Source organism: Microcaecilia unicolor, chromosome 7, assembly GCF_901765095.1.
Source record: "Microcaecilia unicolor chromosome 7, aMicUni1.1, whole genome shotgun sequence".
Taxonomy (NCBI): domain Eukaryota; kingdom Metazoa; phylum Chordata; class Amphibia; order Gymnophiona; family Siphonopidae; genus Microcaecilia; species Microcaecilia unicolor.
The window spans coordinates 260,119,366-260,143,188 of NC_044037.1; the positions used below are offsets into that span (position 1 = coordinate 260,119,366).

The 23,823-nt window shown below is 41.9% G+C and overlaps 1 protein-coding gene across 1 annotated transcript in view; it reads right to left on the reverse strand.

Annotated features, from left to right (window-relative positions):
• Positions 1 to 23,823, reverse strand: part of ARHGAP15 (Rho GTPase activating protein 15) — an 816,107-nt gene that overhangs the window by 460,487 nt on the left and 331,797 nt on the right. Inside the window, exon 6 of the mRNA XM_030209134.1 lies at positions 23,027 to 23,150. Within this exon, the coding sequence (XP_030064994.1) occupies positions 23,027 to 23,150 (124 nt within the window). The remainder of the gene's footprint in view (positions 1 to 23,026; positions 23,151 to 23,823) is intronic.

Consider the following 23,823-nt stretch of genomic DNA (forward strand, 5'->3'; position numbering starts at 1 on the left):
CACAGCGTGGCAATGCCCAATTACCACAGGGTATACACTGGAGCTACAAAAATTGAAATATTTTTGCAGCAACGGAAATGGTGCATGCTGGGGGAGGGAACTACTGCTGGGCTGCTGCGATAACCCGGCAGTACTTGCCTTTTAGGGACTGGTAAGCCCCGTTGGACTTACTGCCGCTTTGTTTAAGGGCCCCTTCATTTTTTTATATAGCACTTTTATATCAGCATTATCCCCCTCATTACTTAATAGGTCACTCAAATTTATATGCTGCTTGCATGTGTAAATTTATACAATACTGCCATGGGAAGCTTGCCAGGTGCTTGGGAAGCTTGCCAGGTACCCTTGGCCTGGATTGGCCGCTGTCGTGGACAGGATGCTGGGCTCGATGGACCCTTGGTCTTTTCCCAGTGTGGCATTACTTATGTACTTATGAGGGTAAGTGTACACTTGCCCATGTAAATGGCAGTATCATGGCTACTTGCTGTTCTGTTATTATGGACTAAAGTGGCAGAGGGGCCCTTTTATAGAGCGGCGGTAAGCCCAATGCAGTGCTTACCTCTTGCTCTTCCGGAACTGCCACAGGTGGTAGTCCTGCCCCAAGTGCAAGCCATTTCCGGGGGAGAAAAGAAAACCCCCAGAAATGGCTTATGCGGTGATAACCCAGCATCGCTGCATGCTTCCCAGTTACCACCAGGTTAGCACGGGAGCCCTTATTGCCACCTCAATGGGTGGCGGTAAGGGCTCCCCGCCGCATGGCCATGCGGGTAAGAGTTCTCTTACCGCATGGCCGTGTGTGTCTGGTGGCTTTTTTGCCCACTGCACTAAACAGGGCCCTGGCACACAGGAAAACCAGCCCCTGCCACTAGCGCAGGGCCCTGTTTCCCCGCAGCTTGGTAAAAGGACCCTTTAGTTTGCAACTGTTAGAGGGGCGGTCACAGGGAGGAGACAGGTTGGCCATAGATGGGGCTGACATTGATACAGGCAACTTACAGAATACTGTAAATTGTCACATGTAAGCACAATCATTTATGCGAGCTACAGACTTGTCATCAATGCTCATGCCTACATTTTGGCACACTAAGGACACGTGAACACACAAATAGCCTTATAAAATAGGCACAATACCTGCATTATTCAGACACCTAAATGGAGGTGCTCTGTTATAAAATTACCTCCTATATGAGAACCCAGTAGTTATGCGCTCACTCTGCTCTAAATGTATGCGGAACTATTCAGATAGTGATATGGTAGTTTTAGGGATTTTTGCCACCACTATCCAAATAATGCCACTGAAAAATCAACAGATAGTAGACTTAGGGCTCTGTTTACCAAGGTGCGCTAGCATTTTTAGCGCATGCTAAATGCTAGAGACACCCTATATTCCTATGGGTGTCTCTAGTGTTAGCGAAAGCTATTTTTTAGCATGCATTAAAAATGCTGGTGTGCTTATAGCGCAGCTTTATAAACTGCGCCCTTATACTTTTAGCTGTAGTTGCTAAATATATGTGCATTTGAATATCAGTCTGTATGAGCCTTGAAAGCAGGCTGATTTATTTTGTCTTTTTTTCTCCCGGTTTTTTTTTAAGTTATTTATTATTAAATATTCAGTTCTGAAAAATCTGAAGAAAAGTCTCTCTCTCTTCCTCTCTACCACCACTATTATATTGAAAAATGCAGTTATTATAAATGCCCTTTCATGTAAAATGAAATATTATTTATGCAAAACCATTGGCAAATGAAGCATATGTTTGGGCTCATCATAAATGCACCTAGACTAGTCAGCGATTCCTCTTCTTGAATAGTATCCTAATTCCCTTTAATTGAGACATACCCTGATCTTTGTTACTTGGCATCAACAGCTACAGTTTATACTGTTGGTAAAATAAGGTGTCTTTAACAACAAAGGTTAAATGTTCATTGAAATCATATTTCTGGACATTAGCTTGAACTCGAGCTCTTCAATTCAGTTTTTGAACAATTCCAATGAGATGTTTTAATGCAAACTATTATAGCATCCCCAGAGATATCTATATGATCATTGTACCAAGAACTTACTTCAGTCCCAGTTGAATAAATATGCATTATATTTTATTTTATTCATCTTCAAACAGCAGCAATGAAGTTTACCCAGGTCTTTTATAGCTCAGTGAACAAAACAAATATTATACATCTTTGGAGAAAAAGGATATGTGAAAGGAATTGAGGTGACAGTTTCAAAGGGAAGACTCTTTGAATGATGTGCAAATTATTTCAGCTCTTGAACATGATTTATGAGGCAGGATTAGCGCACAGAAACTATAACCTGTTTTAAAATGTTAGGTTTCTACAAAATACTATATTGGAGACAAATGGGGGATAAAGACCTCTTGTACAGTAATTCGTAAAAAGTTCACTTTAAAATTACTGTAATATATGATGAGGTTCTTAGAGACAGAAGGTCTATATATTAATATTATGTTCATTTCTCATATCACATTTGTCCAGGGAGTCTTACAGATAAGACTTGGTTATAGAGAGTAAAATGCAAATAAGCAAGATGAGGTGGAAGTGTCTCAGAAGTATTTTTGAGCAGAGCAGATCATATAATTACATGAAGATTATTTCAATAGAAACTGACAGATAACGAAAATCCATAGTACTGACTGAGACCCATATTTATCAGCAGTGTAAAGACAGTCTTTTGCATTCTTCCCAGTGCCACAGTATGTTTGTTCCTATTCAGAAATTACTTTGGATTACCTTGAATTTTTATAAATTGCTATGGATTGCCTCTGTCACTTTGTCTTTTTGTTTCAGTCAGAAGAGACAAAGAAATCTCTGACCAAGAGACAGAAATAATACATACAGGAGCATGTATATCTGGAAGGAAACACGTAATGCAGAGCTGGCCTCAGTATCGAAGACAGAAGATGTGCTTGGATAAGGCAGAGGAATGAACATATCAGTACACTGATGAGATTCAGACATGTGTGACAGCAGAATTTGGAACCACAATGTCCTTCACTGCCAGCTTTTGAAGATCAATAGAAGTTATGCATCTTAAATATTTGGATAATTTTTATTCTGGGCTAAAATAAATATCCAAAATTTTCAAAATAAAAACCCCATCCTTCTCTCCTACTCACATCATTGCTTTTTTTTCTCTGCCCCCTTCCCATGCATACTTTTTATTTTCTCCATCTTTACCCTCCTAATCCAACTGGTACTTTTGGCAGCAAACAAGGTAAGGAGATCTTTATTAAATTGCACTGTGCTGTTATTGTGGTTGTTTGTATGCATTAACCTATAGCACTGACATGTGCTAACTTTACCATATGCTAAAACCATCCAGTGTGATATAACTCATGCACTGTTTAACACAGGTTGGCACCTGACCACCCAAACAATCCCTCAAATGACACACCCAATGAAGATCCCTAAGCAATAACCCTTTGACCAAGACACTTGATCAAGACCTTCAAGCATTAACCCACTGACCAAGTTCCCCCCAAAGAAATGCCCCTGATTACACAGCACCCCTACAAGTATCCAACCTCCCCCCCAAAGAACATCCCATGAATATCCCTGATAATCTAGTGGATGAGACAGGACCATTTTTCCTCTAATCCTGTTCCATTGTTACACAAGTTTAAAGTGGTGGTTATGACCCCCTAGCAGTAATCTTGTGGTACTACTGCTAACAGTCTATCTGCCAAATAAGGACAATTTCTCCTTATTTGACTGATTGGCCTCTAGCAGTAGTACCACAAGACTACTGCTAGGATATTAGTCTCCATTTTAAACATGGGCAACATCAGGAGTGGAGTAGAGGGGGGCTGCTCCAAGATCCCACCTCATACCCTAAGCAAGTCAAGTGGGGGAGGAGGGTCTGGCATCAGGTTATCTTTATTGGGAGGGTGTCTTGATTGGGGAGATTGTGTTTTTGATCATGAGGCCTTGATTGGGGGTTATTGCTTGGAAGGGCTCTTGATGGGGGGGGGGGGGGGTCATTGTAGGGAAGTCTTGATCAAGGGAACCTGAAAGGGCATTGCCATGAGTCCAGGATTTTTAGTATTGGCACTGGGGTCCATGTTACTTGTAAAAGCAGATAGTGAAGTGCATACTTAAGCACTAGCTGCCGAGGCATATAACAGAAGCCTATATAAGTGATGCTGGCTATGCTTTCCACATTAATCACACATACTTTATATTTACTGCATTTTAGTAAGCATCCCCAATTACAAGAACACAACTCTCTCATAACTCCTATTGGTGGCAGAAAAAACAAGAAGTGGAAGGATCTTATTTGAGTTCAATGGTTAGTTGAAGAGGGTGGGGCTATCAAAGGGGTGGAAGACACCCAAAGCATAGATCCTTGATTGGTTGCTACAATTCCCTCTCCCAAAGGACAGCCCTGCACCTAAGTACTAATACCTCTATTTCTTTTTTTTTATTTTTTTCATTTATTTATTGCATTGGCTTCCTGTCAAGGATCGAATCGCATTTAAAATCTGCTCCCTAGTACACAAAATTATCTATGGTGAAGTCCCTGATTACATGATTAACCTAATCAGCCTGCCACCCAGGAATGCATTAAGACTATCCCGTTCATATCCTAACCTTCACTATCCAACCTGCAACGGGCTTAAGTATAAATCCACATATGCTTCATCCTTCTCCTTCATCAGCTCACAATTATGGAACTCCTTACCAAAAGCTATAAAAACAATTTACAATCATCTAAATTTCAGGAAATCTCTTAAGACTTTGTTATTTGGAAAAGCCTATACCAAGGACTCAGCATGTGTCTCCACCTCTTGATTCACATCAATATAATGACAATTTTGGACTCATCCACCCTTCCCTTCTCTCCCCTGGTTTCCTGTTCCTTTCTTTCCTTCCCCATCCTCTCCATTAGTTCTTATGCAGGTTTAATGATGTACTAGCTTAATTTACTGTATTGGCGGCTGCCTTTGCGGTGCAATGTAAGCCACATTGGACCTGACACAGTTGGGAAAATGTGGGGTATAAATGAGATAATAAATAAATAAATAAGTCTGTAACATTACAACAAGTAGTACAATTGTTTTTAGAAAAATAGAGAATAAAAACATCTCCAACTATTCTATGTGTGGTAGCCGTGTTAGTCTACTCTTAAGGTAATCAATAGAAATCAAACAAAATAAAACATGGAAAAGAAAATAAAATGATACCTTTGATGTCCCCATGCATACCTCCTGCCCACCCCCACCCTCCCATCCTGTCAGACTGTCAAAGTAATGCTTGGATGTTTCACTTATATATACTATCTGCTACCACATTTGCTTATTTCCAATCTGACGAAGAAGGGCAACCTTCAAAAGCTAATCAAGAAATGTATTAAAAAAGGTATCATCTTATTTTCTTTTCCATGTTTTATTTTGTTTGATTTCTATTGACAACTATTCTATGAAAATCCAAAGGAAATAAATTCACTCTTATTAGATCACCACAATTTATGGGGAGTGGAAAGAATTCAAGGAGTCCATATCAGAAGAAAATAAAGCTTAACATGATATACCTGTGTTTATATTCAAGCTAACCATTTCCCTTCTTTTTTAAGGGAAAAAATGTTATCTTGGTTTATATTTGGATGGGTTTATATTCAAGCATATATAGTAATCTGAAATTCTTCCTGCATAGATAACTGTAGCCTGCAAGCATTCATTAATTTCTACTGTAACTTCAAAATGATCAATGTCTGGAAACGTGTAAAGTAAACAGAATAGAAATAAATGGTTCACCATAACTGCCCACCTCATCAGCAGCAAGTGAAACATCTTAATACTTACAGATACCTGACAAACCAGTGACTGTTACCCTATCAGAGGATTAGTGATAATTGGATTTCTTCACTTTCATTGACACATGGTAGCATACACATTCAGAGGTTAAACTAGCTTGCCTCAATCCTAGTTAATTTTGATACTTGAATCCCTCATAAGTCTTTCTAAGTCGATCACTTGAAAAAATGTTGGTGCCAAAACTTCAGGATGCCAGTGTGTTATGATGCACCGCAATTCTGTGAGAATGAGAGAATCATAACCTATTTCGGTTGTTGATTTTATGGTTTTCAGTCCATTTTAGATTGGCTCTATCGACCCCTAACACAAGTGTTCAACACCAAAACATGATCCAGGTCGGGTCCAATAAAGATCTCTTGACTATCACATGTTTGAACGGCCCTTGGTGCTTTTTTTTTTTTTTTTGCATTCCAATTGCTGTGCATACTTCAACCCTCTCTTCTGCTGCTGCTGTTCTGATTTATTTATTTTAAAACTTATATTTTACTTAAACCTAAGTGGTTTACAATAAAACATACATAATCATAAAAGTCATAAAACCCATACAAGACATACCCACATGTCCTACATCTTATAAAACTGAAGCATCATAGCCAAGCTAATAACCAGCAAAGGTTAACCTCCTTCAAAGGAAGGCTTTTTTTTTTTTGTTACATTTGTACCCCATGCTTTCCCACTCATGGCAGGCTCAATGTGGCTTACATGGGGCAATAGAGGGTTAAGTGACTTGCCCAGAGTCACAAGGAGCTGCCTGTGCCTGAAGTGGGAATCAAACTCAGTTCCCCAGGATCAAAGTCCACCACCCTAACCACTAGGCCACTCCTCCACTCCACTTCCATAAAAGCCCTGTTTTTAACAATTTTTTATACTGTACCCTATCTTTGCGCAAACACAAATGCCCTAATAAACTGTTCAAACTCAGCAGACCAGCCACTGAGAAATATGATACTTGGGTACACGCATAATGACCCTTACCCATTGCGTCAACATTCAACCACATAAGAATCTCAGACCACAATGCCCTCCTCGGACAATATACCTGCAAATAGTATGAGTCAGAAGAACTGAAACAAATCTCTCTAAAACCTGGAAGATATAATGAGGCAATTTGACAAACTGAAAAGTAGAAAATCACATGGACTGGATGGTATATATCCCAGAATACTGATAGAAATGAGCTGGATGCCCGAGGAGAGGCTGAGCTCCAGGGGCAGGACGTTTCATTGTCCCCCCCGGTGCGCCCACCACCACCGCAACCAGCTGACTTCGACGATGGGCGAGTAGCCCCTAATCGTGGAAACGAGAGAGGAGAGCTACTACCGGGTCCCCACTTCGAAGATACAGCTGAGGCCTGTATCATAGCAAAGGCTGAGAGTCAGATGGCACAGAGGCCAGGAAAATCTTTAGTCTCCTCGCCGGCGGTGACTCTTGAGGCAATAATGGAGACTCTACAGACGGTGATGGAATCAACTAGCAAGATTGAACCGCTTTTGGGTAAAGTAAATGAATTAACTTCTGCATTTTCCTCTATGAAAGAAGAGGTAACTGAAAAGATTCAAAATCTGTCTAATGAAACTTCTAAATTGAAGGAAATTTCAGTAAAATTAATACAAGATAACATGCTGATACATAAAAAGTTGGAACATTTTGAAAATCATAATAGGAGGTTAAATTTACGATTTTTGAATTTCCCACGGACTTCTATATATTCCCCATTAGAAATTTTTAAAAGGTATCTGATGGAAAATTTGAAATTTACCTTAGAAAATATACCTCCAGTGAATAAAATTTATTATCTTCCTACAAAGAAATCACTACAAGAGTTGGAACAACCGAATTTAAATGTATCAGACTTACTAGAAACTTCGTTAACTGATATAACCAACCAGCAAACCTTGCTGGTTTCATTCATATTTCCTCAAGACTTAGAATCCGTTAGAAAGATGGCTTTGAAGAACTTGCAAACCCCATTTTATGGGGGGAAAATCTGGGTATTCCCAGATGTCACTAAACTAACTCAAAATAGAAGGAAAGACTTTTTAGCACTTCGTGTTGAAACTTTGTCTTTAGGAGCCTCATTCCACTTGAACTATCCTTGTAAATGCAACATTAAATATTTAGGGGTAAAATATGTTTTCTTTGAACCCGAACACCTAAAACAATTTATTCTACAGAAAAAATTACTATAATGCTTTTTGAATCTAAACCGTTATGTTTTGCCCTAAGATTAGGATGTGGGGAGATTATATATATATTTGGGGTTTGTTTAATCTGCTATTGCTTTATTTCAATCTTGTGATATGACTTACTAAATTTCTTTCTCCTAAGACAACGGCTCTTAGCCCCTCCAATTTGGTGGTCTAATATAAGTTTGTAATATTTTCCTCTTTTATTTTGCCTAATTATGTGATCATTTCTTAACTGTATTACCTATTCAAGTAGTAAATGCTTGTAAAAATGTGAAAATGAAAAAAAAAAAAAAAAAAAAAAGAATACTGATAGAACTAAAAAATGAACTTGCAGAGCTAATACTACTACTACTACTACTACTAATACTAATAATAATAATAATATAATGTATCTTTTAAAATAAGTATGGTTCTGGAAGACTGGATGGTGCCAGCAAATGAAGTCTTAACAGCAGGATGATGACTGAGACCTAAAGTGTCCCCTGAAAAAGCCTATGTCAGTGAAACGGGTCTCCGTTGGGATCGGGTCAAAGATTGGGGATGTTCAACCTAAGTGCTGTTTTTTTGCTGTGCGATTGGATATTGGTTATTATGCGCATGGAATTCCTGCAAGTATTGTGAAGAAATCGAAAATAAAATTTGAAACACTATTGGGAGCTTTTTGCCGATGATTGGCCTGAGTCAATAGGCAGTTGTGGTTCTCATGTCGGAGTAACTGAGTGGAATGGACAAAGCCTAGTTTCCACAGCATGAACCTATGACTGTGAGGCTTTTTTCCTCCCTTTTGGAAAAGTATTAATAAATGAAAAAATGATGAATTAAGATATTGAAGTGTGAAGAATTGAATAGTGCAATTGAGAGAATTTCTACAGGTTAAATTGGTGTCCACAATGTTTTTTAATTTAAACTGAGTTTTTTTGGAGGAACCGTTCAGAGTTTTTTTTTTGTCTTTGAGCCAATATAACACCATTTTTTTGGCGCAATCAAGAGCACAGATACAATACAAAGCAAAATGCACATAAGAACTAAAGCATGTGTATAGTATGTTCTGATCCGCGTACAAGAATTCAAGAGATAAAGTACAGGAATATCAAGTGCAGTACAAATAAACATACTCTCAATCTTGTCGTGCAATTTTGTGTTTACTCCCACTCCCCCTCTCTCATATAAACACAACTGCAGTAAATGCCAAAGGGCATGACAGAGAATAAATCATGAAACAAGAATATCACAGTTAAACATGGCTTAATAAAAAGAAACATTCTCATGGCAGAGAAAAGAAGAGAGATCACCCCTCCCCCATACTGCCTTTAAGTATCAACATTATCTATTCAACAATAAACTCCTTTCCAAATGAGGTAACTCAGCCCAATAATGCTCCCAAATATCTTGAAATTTCCCCCACCTCTGCAGATCAACATTCCCAGCACAGGTGCATTCCATAAGTGCACACAAGGAAGAAACCCGTAGAGAAGTAGGAACACACCACACAAGCAAAATAGCCTTTCTCGCCAACATCATGGCCTTGGCCACAAGAAGAAAATTAGAATCCGATAAACTCAGCTGACAATCAAACTGCCTGAAAAGGACACTTTCAAGAAAGTAGGGAAAATGAAAATACAACCATTGAGCACATTCCACACCTTACAAAGAAAAACACTGTACTTGAGGGCAGTGCCAAAACATGTGACTAATAGCCCTGGTAGCAGCACATTTGAGATACACCCCTTCGGACTTCATACCCACTCTATGAGTCACCCATGGAGATACATATATCCTATGTAAAAACTTAAAATCTTGTTCTCTGTGTAGCATGTTATCTGATAATTGGGGTATGGTATCAAATGCTGCATCCAGCTGATCTACTGACAACACACAGCCAAGATCATGGCCCCATGCCTGAGCCAACTTCTCAGATAATGAAGAAGGTAATAAAGAAAATAAAAATAGTTTGTTATGTCCCAGCCTAGGAGGGTGAGCCTCAAATAATTGTAAACAGGTTTGCAAAGTATCTATATAATGTCTTAACTGTCCATATGCAAAGATATCCACCTTAGATAAATTATATGCAGCTCCTCAAGAGACAACAGCTGAGCATCATCATTAAGAACATCTCCTACCCGGTTCACTCTCTGCGCCTGCCACTCTCTACTCCATTATCTATACCAGGTATAAAATCTAAATTGTTTCTCAAAGGAAGAAAAGGAGAAACCTCCCAATTGTCACCCAGAGAAATACAAAAATGTCACCACACAACACATATAGGACCAAAGAACATGGGTACGATAAACAAAGGCTAATCAATCTGATTTAGCATGCAACAAATAAAGACAAGAGATTAGAGACAAGGCTGCCCCCTCTAAAGAAATAGGAGAAGCAAAACCAGTGCCCAAACACCAATCCCAAATCTGCCACAAACCAACTGTCAGATTATATAGGGTAATATCTAACAAACCAAAGCCCCCCCTTATTGTGAGGTTTCCTTCCACCCTAGAGGAAAGCATGAAGAGCATGGTGTAATTTATCTAGGACCCTACGTCGTAATCATATAGGCAAAATCTGAAATGAATAGAGACACCTTGGAACAATGAGCATGTTGTAAAGACAGATCCACCCACTAAAGGCACCAGAAGCCCCCCCCCCCCCCCCCCCCCCCAGATATGCAGACACTCTACAGTTTTCCACAGTAATGGCACTACATTTGCTGCGTACAGTTGAGAGAGGTCACATAGGACATACTGGGCACCTCCTTTAAAGGAAAATGGTCCCAATAATCTCTTAGATGAAGATTTAGCAGAAGAACCTTTGACCTAGAGACATTCAGTTTCGAAACAGATAGAGCCCCAAAGTCAGTAAAGGTCTGCAGAACCTCCTGCAACAGCACATCTGGGCTAGTGAGCACAAGCATAGTATCATCTGGAAAAGCTATGCATTTAATCTGTTCATAACCAATAGACATCCCCTTGATTCGAGCATGATGTTTAATCAAAAATAAGAGTGGTTCAAGAAATAAGATGTACAGTAGCAGTGAGATAGGACATCCCTGTCGTGAACTCAAATGTAAAGCAAAGGCCTCAGAAATCTGCCCACTGACTATAACAGAAGTCATAGGACGTGCATACAAGGCTTGGCTAGCTTGCAGAAAGAAACCCTCAAACCCCAATGATCAGAGCAACAAAAACAAGTACGACCACTCTATACCCTGTCAAAGGCCTTTTCTGAGTCAAAACAAATAACCAAAACTAATAACCAAAACTGGAGTGGCCGCCCTATGACAGTGATCAACAGCCAAAAGGAGCTTGTGCACATTATGAACAACAAGCCTCCCATGACCAAATCCTACCTGTTACTCTTTAACCAAAGTTGGAATATAAACTGATAACCTATCAGCTAGAATCTTGGCCATAAGCTTAAGATCCATATTAATTAACGCAACGGGCCGATAGGACTCTGGGTATAATGGATCCTTGCCCAGTATAGGCAAGACAGTAATCAAAGCTTGATTCATACCCACTGGAAATCTCTACTCTTGAATGGTCTCATAATAAAAGGAGACCAAAGGACCTACCAAATGAGGAGAAAGAATTTTGTAAAACTCCCTACTAAACACATCCGGACCAGGAGATTTAATAGCCTCCTGAAGCTCTTTACCCAAAAAAAGGCACATTCAATATCTCCCTCTCTGTATCTGACAGTTTAAGTAACAAAAGGGAAGCTAAGAAAGTCCACACCACTTCCTCCTTCCCCTGTACCTCAGAAGAGCATAGTGTATTACAAAAATCTAAAAACAAAGATTCCATCTGTTTCTGTGCTTTTACCACCTCCCCAGAATGTGACTTCAGAGCACTCACCACACAGAAGGACCCCTCCAATTCCTAGCGAGATTGACCAGTAAATGCCCCAGTCTATTCCTGAACCTATGAAGCTTATAATTATGGTAAAAGAGATGTCCCGGAGTCTTCTCCTGAATAAGCTCATTTAAAGCAGTTTGAGCTGTGAGGAAAGCATGTTTAGCGGCTGCCGTAGGGGCATGCCTCATGAGTCTCTCCCTAAATGTGGACCAGCTGCTGTGTTCCACATTTAAGTGTGACCTGGCCAGTTTTGTCCACCATTCTTTTCTATTTTTGGTCACAGCAATGCATATTGACTTAAACATTCTAAATCATTTCAAACTTGGATCCTATAAAATCATGCTGTGTTTTTTGTAGTGGGTTCAAGTCAAATTAGAACAAACCTCCCTCACTATGTGCTATATCATTAAAGATTTGGGTTTAGATTCCATATTCACATTCTACAGTTTGTACTAAATCTACTGAATAAAGTCAAGAATAGAGATGTCCTTCCCAGTAATCTGGCTAATAAGGATATGAATTCATAAGTGGCAATTTGTTAGCAAACACTAAAAAAATAATTGGGCAATTTTATAAATTACACCTCAGTCTAGGTGTCCCGATGCCATGTGCTTAGCGCCAATTCTATAATGGCAACTTGGCACCAAGATTCCATTATAGAATACTAGCATTAGTCAACACTGGCAGGTCCATGTTTAAGCTTTCCCTCTTAATCTATGTCAGTAGTAGGTGTGAGTTGGTGCACTAGGGTGTGCCAACAGGCAGATGATCAAAAGCCCCGTGCTGTTCCTAACAGCGCTCTAAAAATAGCGCTGGAACAGCACGGGGCTTTAGTGCACGGATGATCAGAGATAATGCATGCAAATTTAAGCAGTGCAATTATCTCTGATCATGGGTAGAAGTGCGGGCGAATTGTGCCGAGCATGCACTCAGCACAATCCTCCCGCACTTGTTTGACAGGTCTGGGCTGTCAAAAGCCCACACCTGTCAAACACAAGGGCTGGAGGTCCATGGGACCACCAGGCCCTGACTACCCCTGCCCCGAGTAAGGAAAAACGGGGGCTGGAGGTCCGGTGGACCTCTGGTCCCCCTGACAATTCCACCCCCCCAGGTTCAGGGAGGGCTGGAGATCCGGTGGGTCTCCAGCCCCCCCAACCCCCCCCCCCGAAAAAATGGTCCCTGGTGGTCTAGTGGTGATTCCCTTACATGGTCTGTAGCCCCGCCCAGCGTATCCCAGGATGCATTGGGCAGGGCTAGGCGCCGCCATTTTGTCGTCGACTCAAGGAAGAGGAGGGAGGCAGGCTATCTCCCTCCTCCAACCAAGGTAGGGGGCTGGGAGGGGGTTTCTTTGTCGACTCAAGGAAGAGGAGGGAGGCAGGCTATCTCCCTCCTCCAACCAAGATAGGGGGGCTGGGAGGGGGTTTCTTTTTGTACGCTGGACCACCACTGAAGACAACGCTGGGTGGGTGGTGCAGGGAGTTGGGGTGGGCTGGAGGTCCGCCGGACCTCCAGCCTCCCCTGTCGCTCATTGGGTGGGAGGGAGGGTGGGGGGGGGGTTGGCCGGCGGCCACTAGACCACCAGGGACCATTTTTTCAGGGGGTTTGGGGGGGCTGGAGACCCACTGGATTTCTAGCCCTCCCTGAACCTGGGGGGTGAGATCATCGGGGGGACCGGAGGTCCACCGGACCTCCAGCCCCCTATTTGCAATTTGATTTGGGGGGAACGGGGGCCTGCCAGCATGCAACTGAATGCTGGACAGGGCTCACCAATCCTCCCCAATGATCGGCAAACCCTAACGCCAGCTCGGAGCTGGCGTAGGGTTTGCCATGGCCAGCGACCCAAATTTTGGCGCGCTGGCCGCTGATCATTGGGGATGAATGCACTAAGCCCTGTTTAGCATGCATTTGCATGCTACTTGCGCAAAGAGCCCTCAAGCATATTGTTTCACACGCTCGAGGGCTCTATTCATGGGGAAGTTGCAAACACCGGTGCTAGTACGGTGCTAACAGCCTCTAGCGCCGGCGTTTGCTTTTGATCATGAGGGTACAAGTGAGGTGAATAATTTATAGTATTCTATAAACTACACATGTAACTGGGAGATACACCCATGGCTCACCCATGCTCTGCCCTCGTATACACCCCCCCCCCATCTGTAGTTATGTGCTTTAACACTTATGCACTACAGTACAGTCTCGATTATCCAACACAAATGGGACCGACCCATTGTCGGATAAGAGAAAAGTTTTATAATACGGAAAACAATGGCAACTGGCTCACAACAGTGTTATTTTGCAGCAAAAGCAGAGTCCTGGGACAAAACTAATTGTCTCATGTGCAAAATCTCCCTGTGTACTACACCAGAAAATGGAAAGAGAAACCACGTGTTTCTTAATGGTGACGTCACCGGCGGTCTGTCAGATATGCTGGGTGATCGGATCAGCAAAGGCCGGATAATTGAGACTGTCACTATATCTTGTAGAATACTGCCTAATGTACTTATGGGCCCTTTCACTAAAGAACTGCTGTACGGCAAAAGGCTTGCTGCGCACCAATCTGGAACTACAGTCGGGCTACTGTAGGAGCCTGGTGGTAGTTCCCACCCCCAGCATGCGCCATTTCCGGCGCTACAAAAATATTTCTATTTTTGTAGCACCGGTGCTTACCTGACGGTAATTGGTGCTGCCCGGTTGCTGCTGGGTTAGCGTGGGAGCCCTTTCCACCACCTCAATGGGTGGTGGTAAATGCTCCCCCTCCTGAAATGGCCACATGCAAGTGGTTCACTTAATGCACGGCCATTTCTTTTCCAGCAAAAGAGACAGCCTTTTACCCACTGTGGTACAAGGGGGCCTCAGTACGCATCAAAAATAAGCACCAATTCTAGCCCAGGCCCCTTTTACCGTAGATTAGTAAATGGACCTCTTAGATTCTTAACTGTCAATTTATGGTGCCTTTAACATGTAAGTAGCATGCATTTCTAGGCGACAGCTTATACAATTGTCTCAGTGTGCTCTAAATCAATTTAATGTGCATTAACCTATAAATGTAAATGTCCTCAAATGTACATTTCAGGAAGGGCCCACAATTTATAGAGATCAAAAATCAAGCTTGGTAACTGTGGTACAAATTCATTTTGGAAATTTGATTCATTCAAAATACTGTGCTTGTATGTTAAGAATTATACCATTGTTAAAACTGGCTAAGTAATTTGCAGTTAAGCTGTTCAAACCACATCATTTTATTTTTTAATTCTTCTAAGATAACATATCTTCTGTGCTGATAAACTGGACATTGAAAAAGCCACCTGTTAACTGCTAACAATGTGTCACATCCCTGCTCATGCCAAATTTCTTGCAAGTGAATTTGGCTCTGTCTGCTTATACTCCTGGCTAGGATAGTGGTGTGAACATTAAGGATAACAAAATCCAAAGACAAAAAAGTGTCAAATTTTTGACTTCATCTTCTAATAACGTAATAAACCATAGGATTTTCTAGTTCATTTTTCCATTGTATTCTCTCAGGCACAACACAATTTCAAATACAGATTTTTGTTTTTCGGGTTTTTTTTTTTAAGATAAATTGTTCATGGCTTGATAGTTAATGGCTGGTATAAAATCTATCATGATAGATTTTATACCAGCCATTAACTATTTTGGGTCATTCAACCAGTGGGTATGTTTTCTTAACATTAGACAAATATAACTAGTTTCATATTATATGTGGTAAATTACCATGTTATCATGTTAATGCTGGGAATGATATTGCTGAATGGTATTATGCAATCATATGATGGTTTGGTGTTATGTTATTAGCTTTGCAATATAATTATTGACATATTTAGAATAATAAATGATTAATGTTTTGTGTGTGATACATTCACCTAAAATTTTTTTGTTTGTTGTATATGTTTGTCTTAAACAAGGGGCTCTTTTTCAAAAACTTAGCGTGTGCTAAATGTTGCGTATACTATTTTATACCTATGGGTAGCACTTAGCATTCATTAATGTCTCCACCCTTAAATTTGTTCTCCAAGGCATACGGGGATGCTTCATGAGGTGGACATCTGCAACTAGTTTTTCTTTGCTACTTTGGTTTCCTCTGTATTCTGTCTTTTTTCTCTCTTCACTCTCCTCTGATTTTGCATCTGCATTTTCTCTTTGCTATTATGATGATGGTGTTCCTTTATAGTTTACTTGAACTAATAATATTGTACACTGCTTTGCTGAAAGGTGGTACATTAGAAACCAAAAACCAAATAAAAATTGCAGGCTCTGAAGATCAGGGACTGTCTTTCTTGTATGTGCCTGTATATCACTTGACTGTGTATGTCTGGTAACACTTAGAAATCATAAATAGTAGCAGTAACACAAGGATAGGGTGTATCCACTGTTGCTGTAAAGCTGAAATAATGTGGATAAGGGTTTGCATGGTGTTTTCTTCATGTTGTTCCACATATTCGTAGGTTTGGGGGTTTTATTTTACACATATTGAAGGGAATTCTATATATGGTACTCAAACTTTGGTGCCAAAAAAGATTATGTGCCAAACACTGTTCTATACAGGGCAGGTTGAGTTGTGTGTCCTTTTTAGAATGACGTTGAGAGGGTGGAATTGCGTGCTGTTTATAGAATAGCACTCAGTGTGGTAAATATGCATGGATTCAACGGCAAATGCTGGATTGCTCTGCCTCAAGTTTTGGTGCCATTTTTCAGTGCACCGATGTTGGAGCATACTGCATGATAACATTCTGTGTGTGGGGAAAGTGAGAAAAATGGAAACAGGCAGGAGGCAGCCAAATGTTTTAGAGGAGGACATATTCCTGCTTGCCAGGCTCGTGATGGTCAGGGAGAGGATGTATTTTTTCATCCCTGGTTACAGGAGAAGCTTTAATGGCTACAGGAGGGCGTAGCAGAGGCTTGCTGTGAGCAAGCCTCCTTACCTTGGGAGGGAAGTGCAAAATGCAAGCAGGGTACAATGCTCAATAAACTCCTGATTGCATCAGTCAGCAATGACTCCAGCACAACAAAGAACTGTTTGCATGCTTATTATGTACCTGTAGTGCCGGAGGGTTACCTGAACACCTTGGGGTAATGGGTGGTGCTGGAGGGATTTGAACCTTTTGACCCTGAATGTCAAGTTAATAGTTCTAGCCATTAGGCTGCCACCTCCACTCCACCTCCTCTGCTTCCTCCACTTCCCCTATAGCTCTTCTGGCATCTCCAATGGTGACTCCTCAGCTTCTGGTGCCAAAGACTGGAAATGGCCCATTGAAACTGAGAAAGAGAATCAGCAATAGCGTTATCCAATCCTGGAACATGCTTAGCTCGCAATGAAATATTCTGTTACAAACAACCCAGCACCATCCTCTGTAGCAAATCCACCAAAAGTGGACAATGAGCAGACTGCCTGTTCATGGCTTCAACTACTGCCCAATTGTCTGAATACAAGACAACTTTGCGATTAGTAAGAGCCAAACTCCACAACACATGAGCCACTCAAACTGGGAAGAGCTAAAAAAAAAATAAAGTCACATTTTGACACCATCCGATCACTCTCTACCAATTTGGCAAAGGAGTCGAAAACCACTGATCATGAAAATACACATCGAACCCTGAACTCCCCGCTGCATCAGTAAATAGCCACAGATCAAGATTAGAAACTGGAGGCAGCAGCCATACCCTCACACTGTTAAAATCACTCAAAAAAGATATACTGACTTGGCAATATAGGTGCTAAACCCTTTCGTCAACAAAGCCAGATGCTGGAAAAATATGCATCCCATAGGAACTACCCTGGCTGCGAAGTTAAAGCAATATGCATCCCATAGGAACTACTCTGGCTGCGAAGTTAAAGCATCCTACCAGACCGTCAACTTCTTCTTCAACACTGCAGCAATATCTGCCCTCAACGCATGTACTTTTTCCATTGACAACTGAAACTCCATGGCTACAGAATCTAGCTGTATGTCCCCAAATACCAGGAAAGTAGTTGGACTCTCTGACCTTTTTCAGCCAATGGAATGCTAAACTCCCGGGCCACCCTTCTGGAAGGAAACCACCAAATGTTCACACTCACCCGACCCAGTACTTCCCCCAAAAGGAAATCATCTAAATTTATGCACAATAAAAGATAAACCCTATATTACTCCATGACCCAATGTACAAAAGAGGAAAACCATTCAAAATTAGAACAGAAAATTGTGCAGCCCATCGGCATACACCGATCAAAATAAAACTGACCTTCAAACTGAAACCCCAGCAAATGAAACAAGCTTGGGTGAACAGGCAACAAGGAAAAAGTTAATAATTCTCCTGGCCCCAGCTGTGTCAACATATCCACCATCAAAGGAAGCATACTGCACTGAACATAATGCCAGATCAATAAAGGAATTGACACTATAACCCTCCAGAAAAGATAAGTTATGAATCAATCAAAATTTGTCTTCTTCCTTTTTGGGTATCACCCCTAAAAGAGAAATAACAAAATCCAGCAAAGTTGGTGCTGCAAAGGGTCAGCAATATGTTCCAACTGTACCTCCTTACTGTACTGGGCCCACACAATCTCTTTTCACTTCACCACCGACACTGCTTGTTGACACCCATTCCCTCCCAAAGCAAAGCAGCTATGCTCCCCTGCAGATAACAACATAATCACATCAGCATAGCCTGAATTCTAATGAGTGAAGGAGACTTGCCCAGCCACCCCTGCCCCTCCTGTCTATGCTGGTCTAGAGCTAGCTCCCCACCCTCTCCCCCATCCCAAGGGACATCATAACACCACATGAGGTCCTCCACACCAGCCACAATGGGTCTCTCACATCTGCCTTAATTAAATTGAAAGCAGGCAAGCGACCCAGGCCTCAACCCCAAGCCACTGGGCCCAGCAACCCCAAAACACTGAAATCCTTCTCTCCCCATACTCTGCAATCCTGCCCCCTCCCTCCAATGCCCCCTGCATTCTTGAGGAGGATCTACCTTGAAAGAATGATGACCAAACTATGGTAATTTCGGCCAATCACAAATCCACATTCCTATACCCCCACACTTCCACTTTATCATTAGCCAAGCTCCTGCAAAACTGCTCATTGTAGTTGAGCCAAGTCCAACCACTGTAGGTAAGATAAGTCCACACTACCAAGTCCATATACCTCCACAACCCAGGATAGAGAGCTGGCTTAGCCAATCCTAACACACTAGCATACATATTAAAAGTCAATATCCAATTAAATATTATCCTTGAGACATGCCCCTTTTTCTTCTACTCCTCCTTCTCCTAAGTTCTATTGATCGTTATAGTTTATATATATCAAACATATAAATGGCAAGTGACCGACTCACCTGCAAATGCGCAGTAGAGACTTCCCTCTCTGTCCCACCCCCACGTCAAAACGTGCTGACGGAACAGAGAGGGAAACTCTGCGCTGAGGAGGAGTGCAGTCACTGCCACACGGACGTCGACGCTGCCGCTACCGCTACCTCTCCCCCCCCCCTGGAGGTCGCCGCTGCCACTCCCCCCTCGCAGGTCGCCGCTGCCGCCCCCCCCCCCACCAAGGTCGCAGCCAACCCCCTCCAACAGGCCGGGCCCTCTGTTCTGCATTTAACTTACAGCGCCGAAACCGCAGGCAGATCAGCTCCCGTCGGCCTTCCTTCCCAGCCTGTGTCCCGCCCTCGCCGACGTTACGTCACACGAGGGCGGGACAAAGGCAGAGAAGGAAGGCCAACGGGAGCTGATCTGCCTGCGGTTTCGGCGCTGTAAGTTAAATATAGAACAGAGGGCCCAGGTGGAGGGAGGCCGGCGGCAACCTTGGGGGGGGGAGCGGTAGCAGCGACCTCGGGGGGGAGGGGCGATAGCGGCGACCTTGAAGGGGGAGGGGAAGGCAGGATAAATGCTCAGAAGGAGGAGGGGGGCCTTGGAGCTGCAAGGGAGGGGAGGGATGGAGGGGGGCCTTGGAGCTGGCTTGGACGGGGGCCCTTGGAGCTGGGAGGGGAGGGGAAACAACTCTTTCCAAAAACACTAGGATTAGTAGGCATGAAATGAAACTACTCAAAGTGTAATTAAACTCTGGAATTCATTGCCAGAGAATATGGTAAATGCAGTTAGCTTAGCAAGGTTTAAAAAAGGTTTGGATAATTTCCTAAAAGTCTATAAGCTATTATTAAGATGGACTTGTGAAAATCCACTGCTTATTTCTAGGATAATGGATGTAGCCTAACCAGCTATATGTATCGTTATATGATTAAATGGAAGTGTCTCATACAGTCACTGAAGCAATGGTGCTTCAGTGACTGTATGAGACACTTCCATTTAATCATATAACGATACATATAGCTGGTTAGGCTACATCCATTATTTAGTTGTGTATGTTTCAATAGAATTTGGTTGGTGCGGTGTCATTTCTTTAAATTTTTGATTATTTCTAGGATAAGCAGCATAAAATCTGTTTTACTCTTTTGAGCCTTACCAGGTACTTGTGACCTGGAATGGCCATTGTTGGGAAACAGGATACTGGGCTTGATGGACCTTTGCTCTGTCCCAGTATGGCAACAATTATGTTCTTATGTGCTTATCTGAGCTTAGCACATTCTAATGCGATACATTCCCATGTACTAAGGAGCCCTTTTACTAAGGTGTGGTAGGCCTAACGTGGGCCTTTCACACAGTAAAAGGGCACTACCACGGAACACACTGAGGCATACTCTGGTAGTTTGTCCATCAGTGCACGCTACTCCTGCATTAAAAAATATATATTTTTATTTTTTTGCAGTGGGAGGTGTGTTTGGGAGTGGAGATTAGGTGTGCCTGCGTTAATCGGGCACATTACAGCACGCTACCTGATTAGCACAGGAATTGCGTGGGATCTCTTACCGCCTCCTAAATAGGTGGCAGTAAGGACTCCCAGTGGTGATGGTCATGTGCTAAGCGTGAAAATAATGTGTGGCCTTTACAAAAAACCCCGAATGTGGTCATTTTACTGCCATGCTAAAAGTGGCCACTGTGCACGGGAAACCCATGTGCTGACAGCAGCGCCGACCACTTTGTAGTGCCACTTAGTAAAAGGAATCCCTAAGCCCAGATTTACCAGGCCATACTTTGAGGGCCTTTTCTTTTTGGATTTTTTTCTAGGTCAAGCATTAATGTTCCCATTAGCACGCAGTACGTGCAAAAAATTAATGAGCGCACTTTATCACCTCCTATTTAGGAGTCACTAAGGGCTCCCGCATTAACTCTGCTTTATCCAGTGAGCATGCAGCATAACCATTCTCCACCCATAACACGGCCCCTCCAAAGAATACTTTAAAAAAGGAACTAATACATGGTTTATCATGTACTACCAGGCAAAATACCGCAAAGTGCTTTAACACATTATGTAGTAAACCTTTTCTCTCGCACTAAAAGGTTGCTAGGGCTTAACTCTCTTTTAGTAAAAGGGCCCCTATGTTTGATTTAAAAAAAATCATTAAAGAAAATTTTGTCCTACATATAGTGGTAAACGTTAAAATACTATTTGAAGAGCCGTAGATATCCATGATTACTAACCAAAGAAAATTTGTGGATAGAATTATTTTATTGGTAAGGACAGTGAAATAGACCAGTAGGGAGATAATTTTAAAAGTTTCAAATAGCATCATTTACATGAGATTAAAAGAGTAATTTTCCTTAATCCACATTTCTTATTTTTGCCTCAAAAATGAAACATTTTGGGCTAGATTCTATATATAACGCCTAAAATATTGTGAGTAAGGGTTAGGAGTTAAAAGCAGCATCAAAAAGGTGGGCTTTTAGCCTGGATTTGAAGATGGCCAGAGATGGAGCTTGACATCCTAACCATGATATATATTTCTAACTCAACGAGCTATGCAAAATAGGGCTTCATGTGTGTGACTAAACATTAATAACTGCATTTTATCACACCATTGTTGTATTAATAAAGGATAAGTACTGTGGTACAACAGTTACAAGATAACAACAACAGAAAAAGCTAGGTTAACTCTAGGCATTATGACTGCTTAAAATATAGGCTGTCAATTTACAAAAAAAATGAGGTTTTGATAGGTTTAGATTCTATTAAGCTGTTTCTTCATATTCATTTTTAAAAAATATGTTGTGACAGGTATTACTACTACTACTACTACTATTTAGCATTTCTATAGTGCTACAAGGCGTACATAGCGCTGCACAAACATAGAAGAAATACAGTCCCTGCTCAAAGAGCTTACAATCTAATAGACAAAAAATAAAGTAAGCAAATCAAATCAATTAATGTGTACAGGACAGAGGAGAGGAGGGTAGGTGGAGGCGAGTGGTTACGAGTCAAAAGCAATGTTAAAGAGTTGGGCTTTCAGTCTAGATTTAAAGGTGGCCAAGGATGGGGCAAGACGTAGAGGCTCAGGAAGTTTATTCCAGGTGTAGGGTGCAGCGAGACAGAAGGCGCGAAGTCTGGAGTTGGCAGTAGTGGAGAAGGGAACAGATAAGAAGGATTTATCCATGGAGCAGAGTGCACGGGAAGGGGTGTAGGGAAGGACGAGTGTGGAGAGATACTGGGGAGCAGCAGAGTGAGTACATTTATAGGTTAGTAGAAGAAGTTTGAACAGGATGCGAAAACGGATAGGGAGCCAGTGAAGCGACTTGAGGAGAGGGGTTTTATGAGTAAAGCGACCCTGGCAGAAGATGAGACTGGCAGCAGAGTTTTGAACCAATTGGAGAGGGGAGAGGTGACTAAGTGGGAGGCCAGCAAGAAGCAGATTGCAGTAGTCTAAACGAGAGGTGACAAGGATGTGGATGAGGGTTTTGGTAGAGTGCTCAGAAAGAAAGGGGCGGATTTTACGGATATTGTAAAGAAAGAAACGACCTGCTGGATATGAGCAGAGAAGGAGAGAGAAGAGTCAAAGATGACCCCAAGGTTTCGAGCTGAGGAGACAGGGAGAATGAGAGAGCCATCAACAGAAACAGAAAACTGGGGGAGTGGGGAGGTGGGTTTGGGGGGGGGATGAGAAGCTCAGTTTTGGTCATGTTTAATAATATCTCCATATGTTAAGGACATTTATTGGAAGTTAATTCCATATTTGATTTAATAAAAAAAAAAAGGCCTTTGCCTTCACCTCAGGCCTTCTTTCCTTCATTCAAGACTTGAGAGTAATTGCAAAATTAAGAAAAATGGATACTTACGTAAAGATTTTCTGTTTTCTGGTTTTTCTTCCTTGGACTCATTCCCAAAGTTCAATAATTCTGTACTAGAAGACTTTCGAATTCTGAGTTCCAAATTTTTTGAGGTAAAACTTAGTTCTTTTGGCTAGAAATAATGCAATTTTAGAGTTAATTCAACACATTTGAAGTGATTTTAGAATCAGTCGTACAAGTAATAATAATTGGTATGAGAGTAATTTACCAGCCTGCTTATTTTCAAAGAAGAAGGGCGCCCATCTTCTGACACAAATCGGGAGATGGGTGTCCCTCTCCTAAGGTCGCCCAAATCAGCATAATCGAAAGCCGATTTTGGGCGTCCTCAACTGCTTTCCATCGCAGGGATGACCAAAGTTCAAGGGGGCGTGTCGGCAGTGTACCAAAGGCGGGATGGGGGCATGGTTAACAGATAGGCGTCCTTGGCCGATAATGAAAAAAAGAAGGGCGTCCCTGACAAGCATTTGGCCGACTTTACTTGGTCCATTTTTTTTCATGACAAGCATCAAAAAGGTGCCTGAACTGACCAGATGACCACCGGAGAGAATCGGGGATGACCTCCTCTGACTTCCCCAGTGGTCACTAACCACCTCCCACTCTGAGAAAAACAACTTCAAAAACTTTTGCCTTTTTTACAGTATGTCCTTTGCTATGCCTCCGTCCCTCCGACTGCAGTTGAGGATGTTCAAAATGTGGATGTTTCTGTGAGAAGGACATTCATGCCTTTGCTATGCCTCCAACACCCTCTTTATTTATTTATTTGGATTTTGGGTCACAAGAAGCAG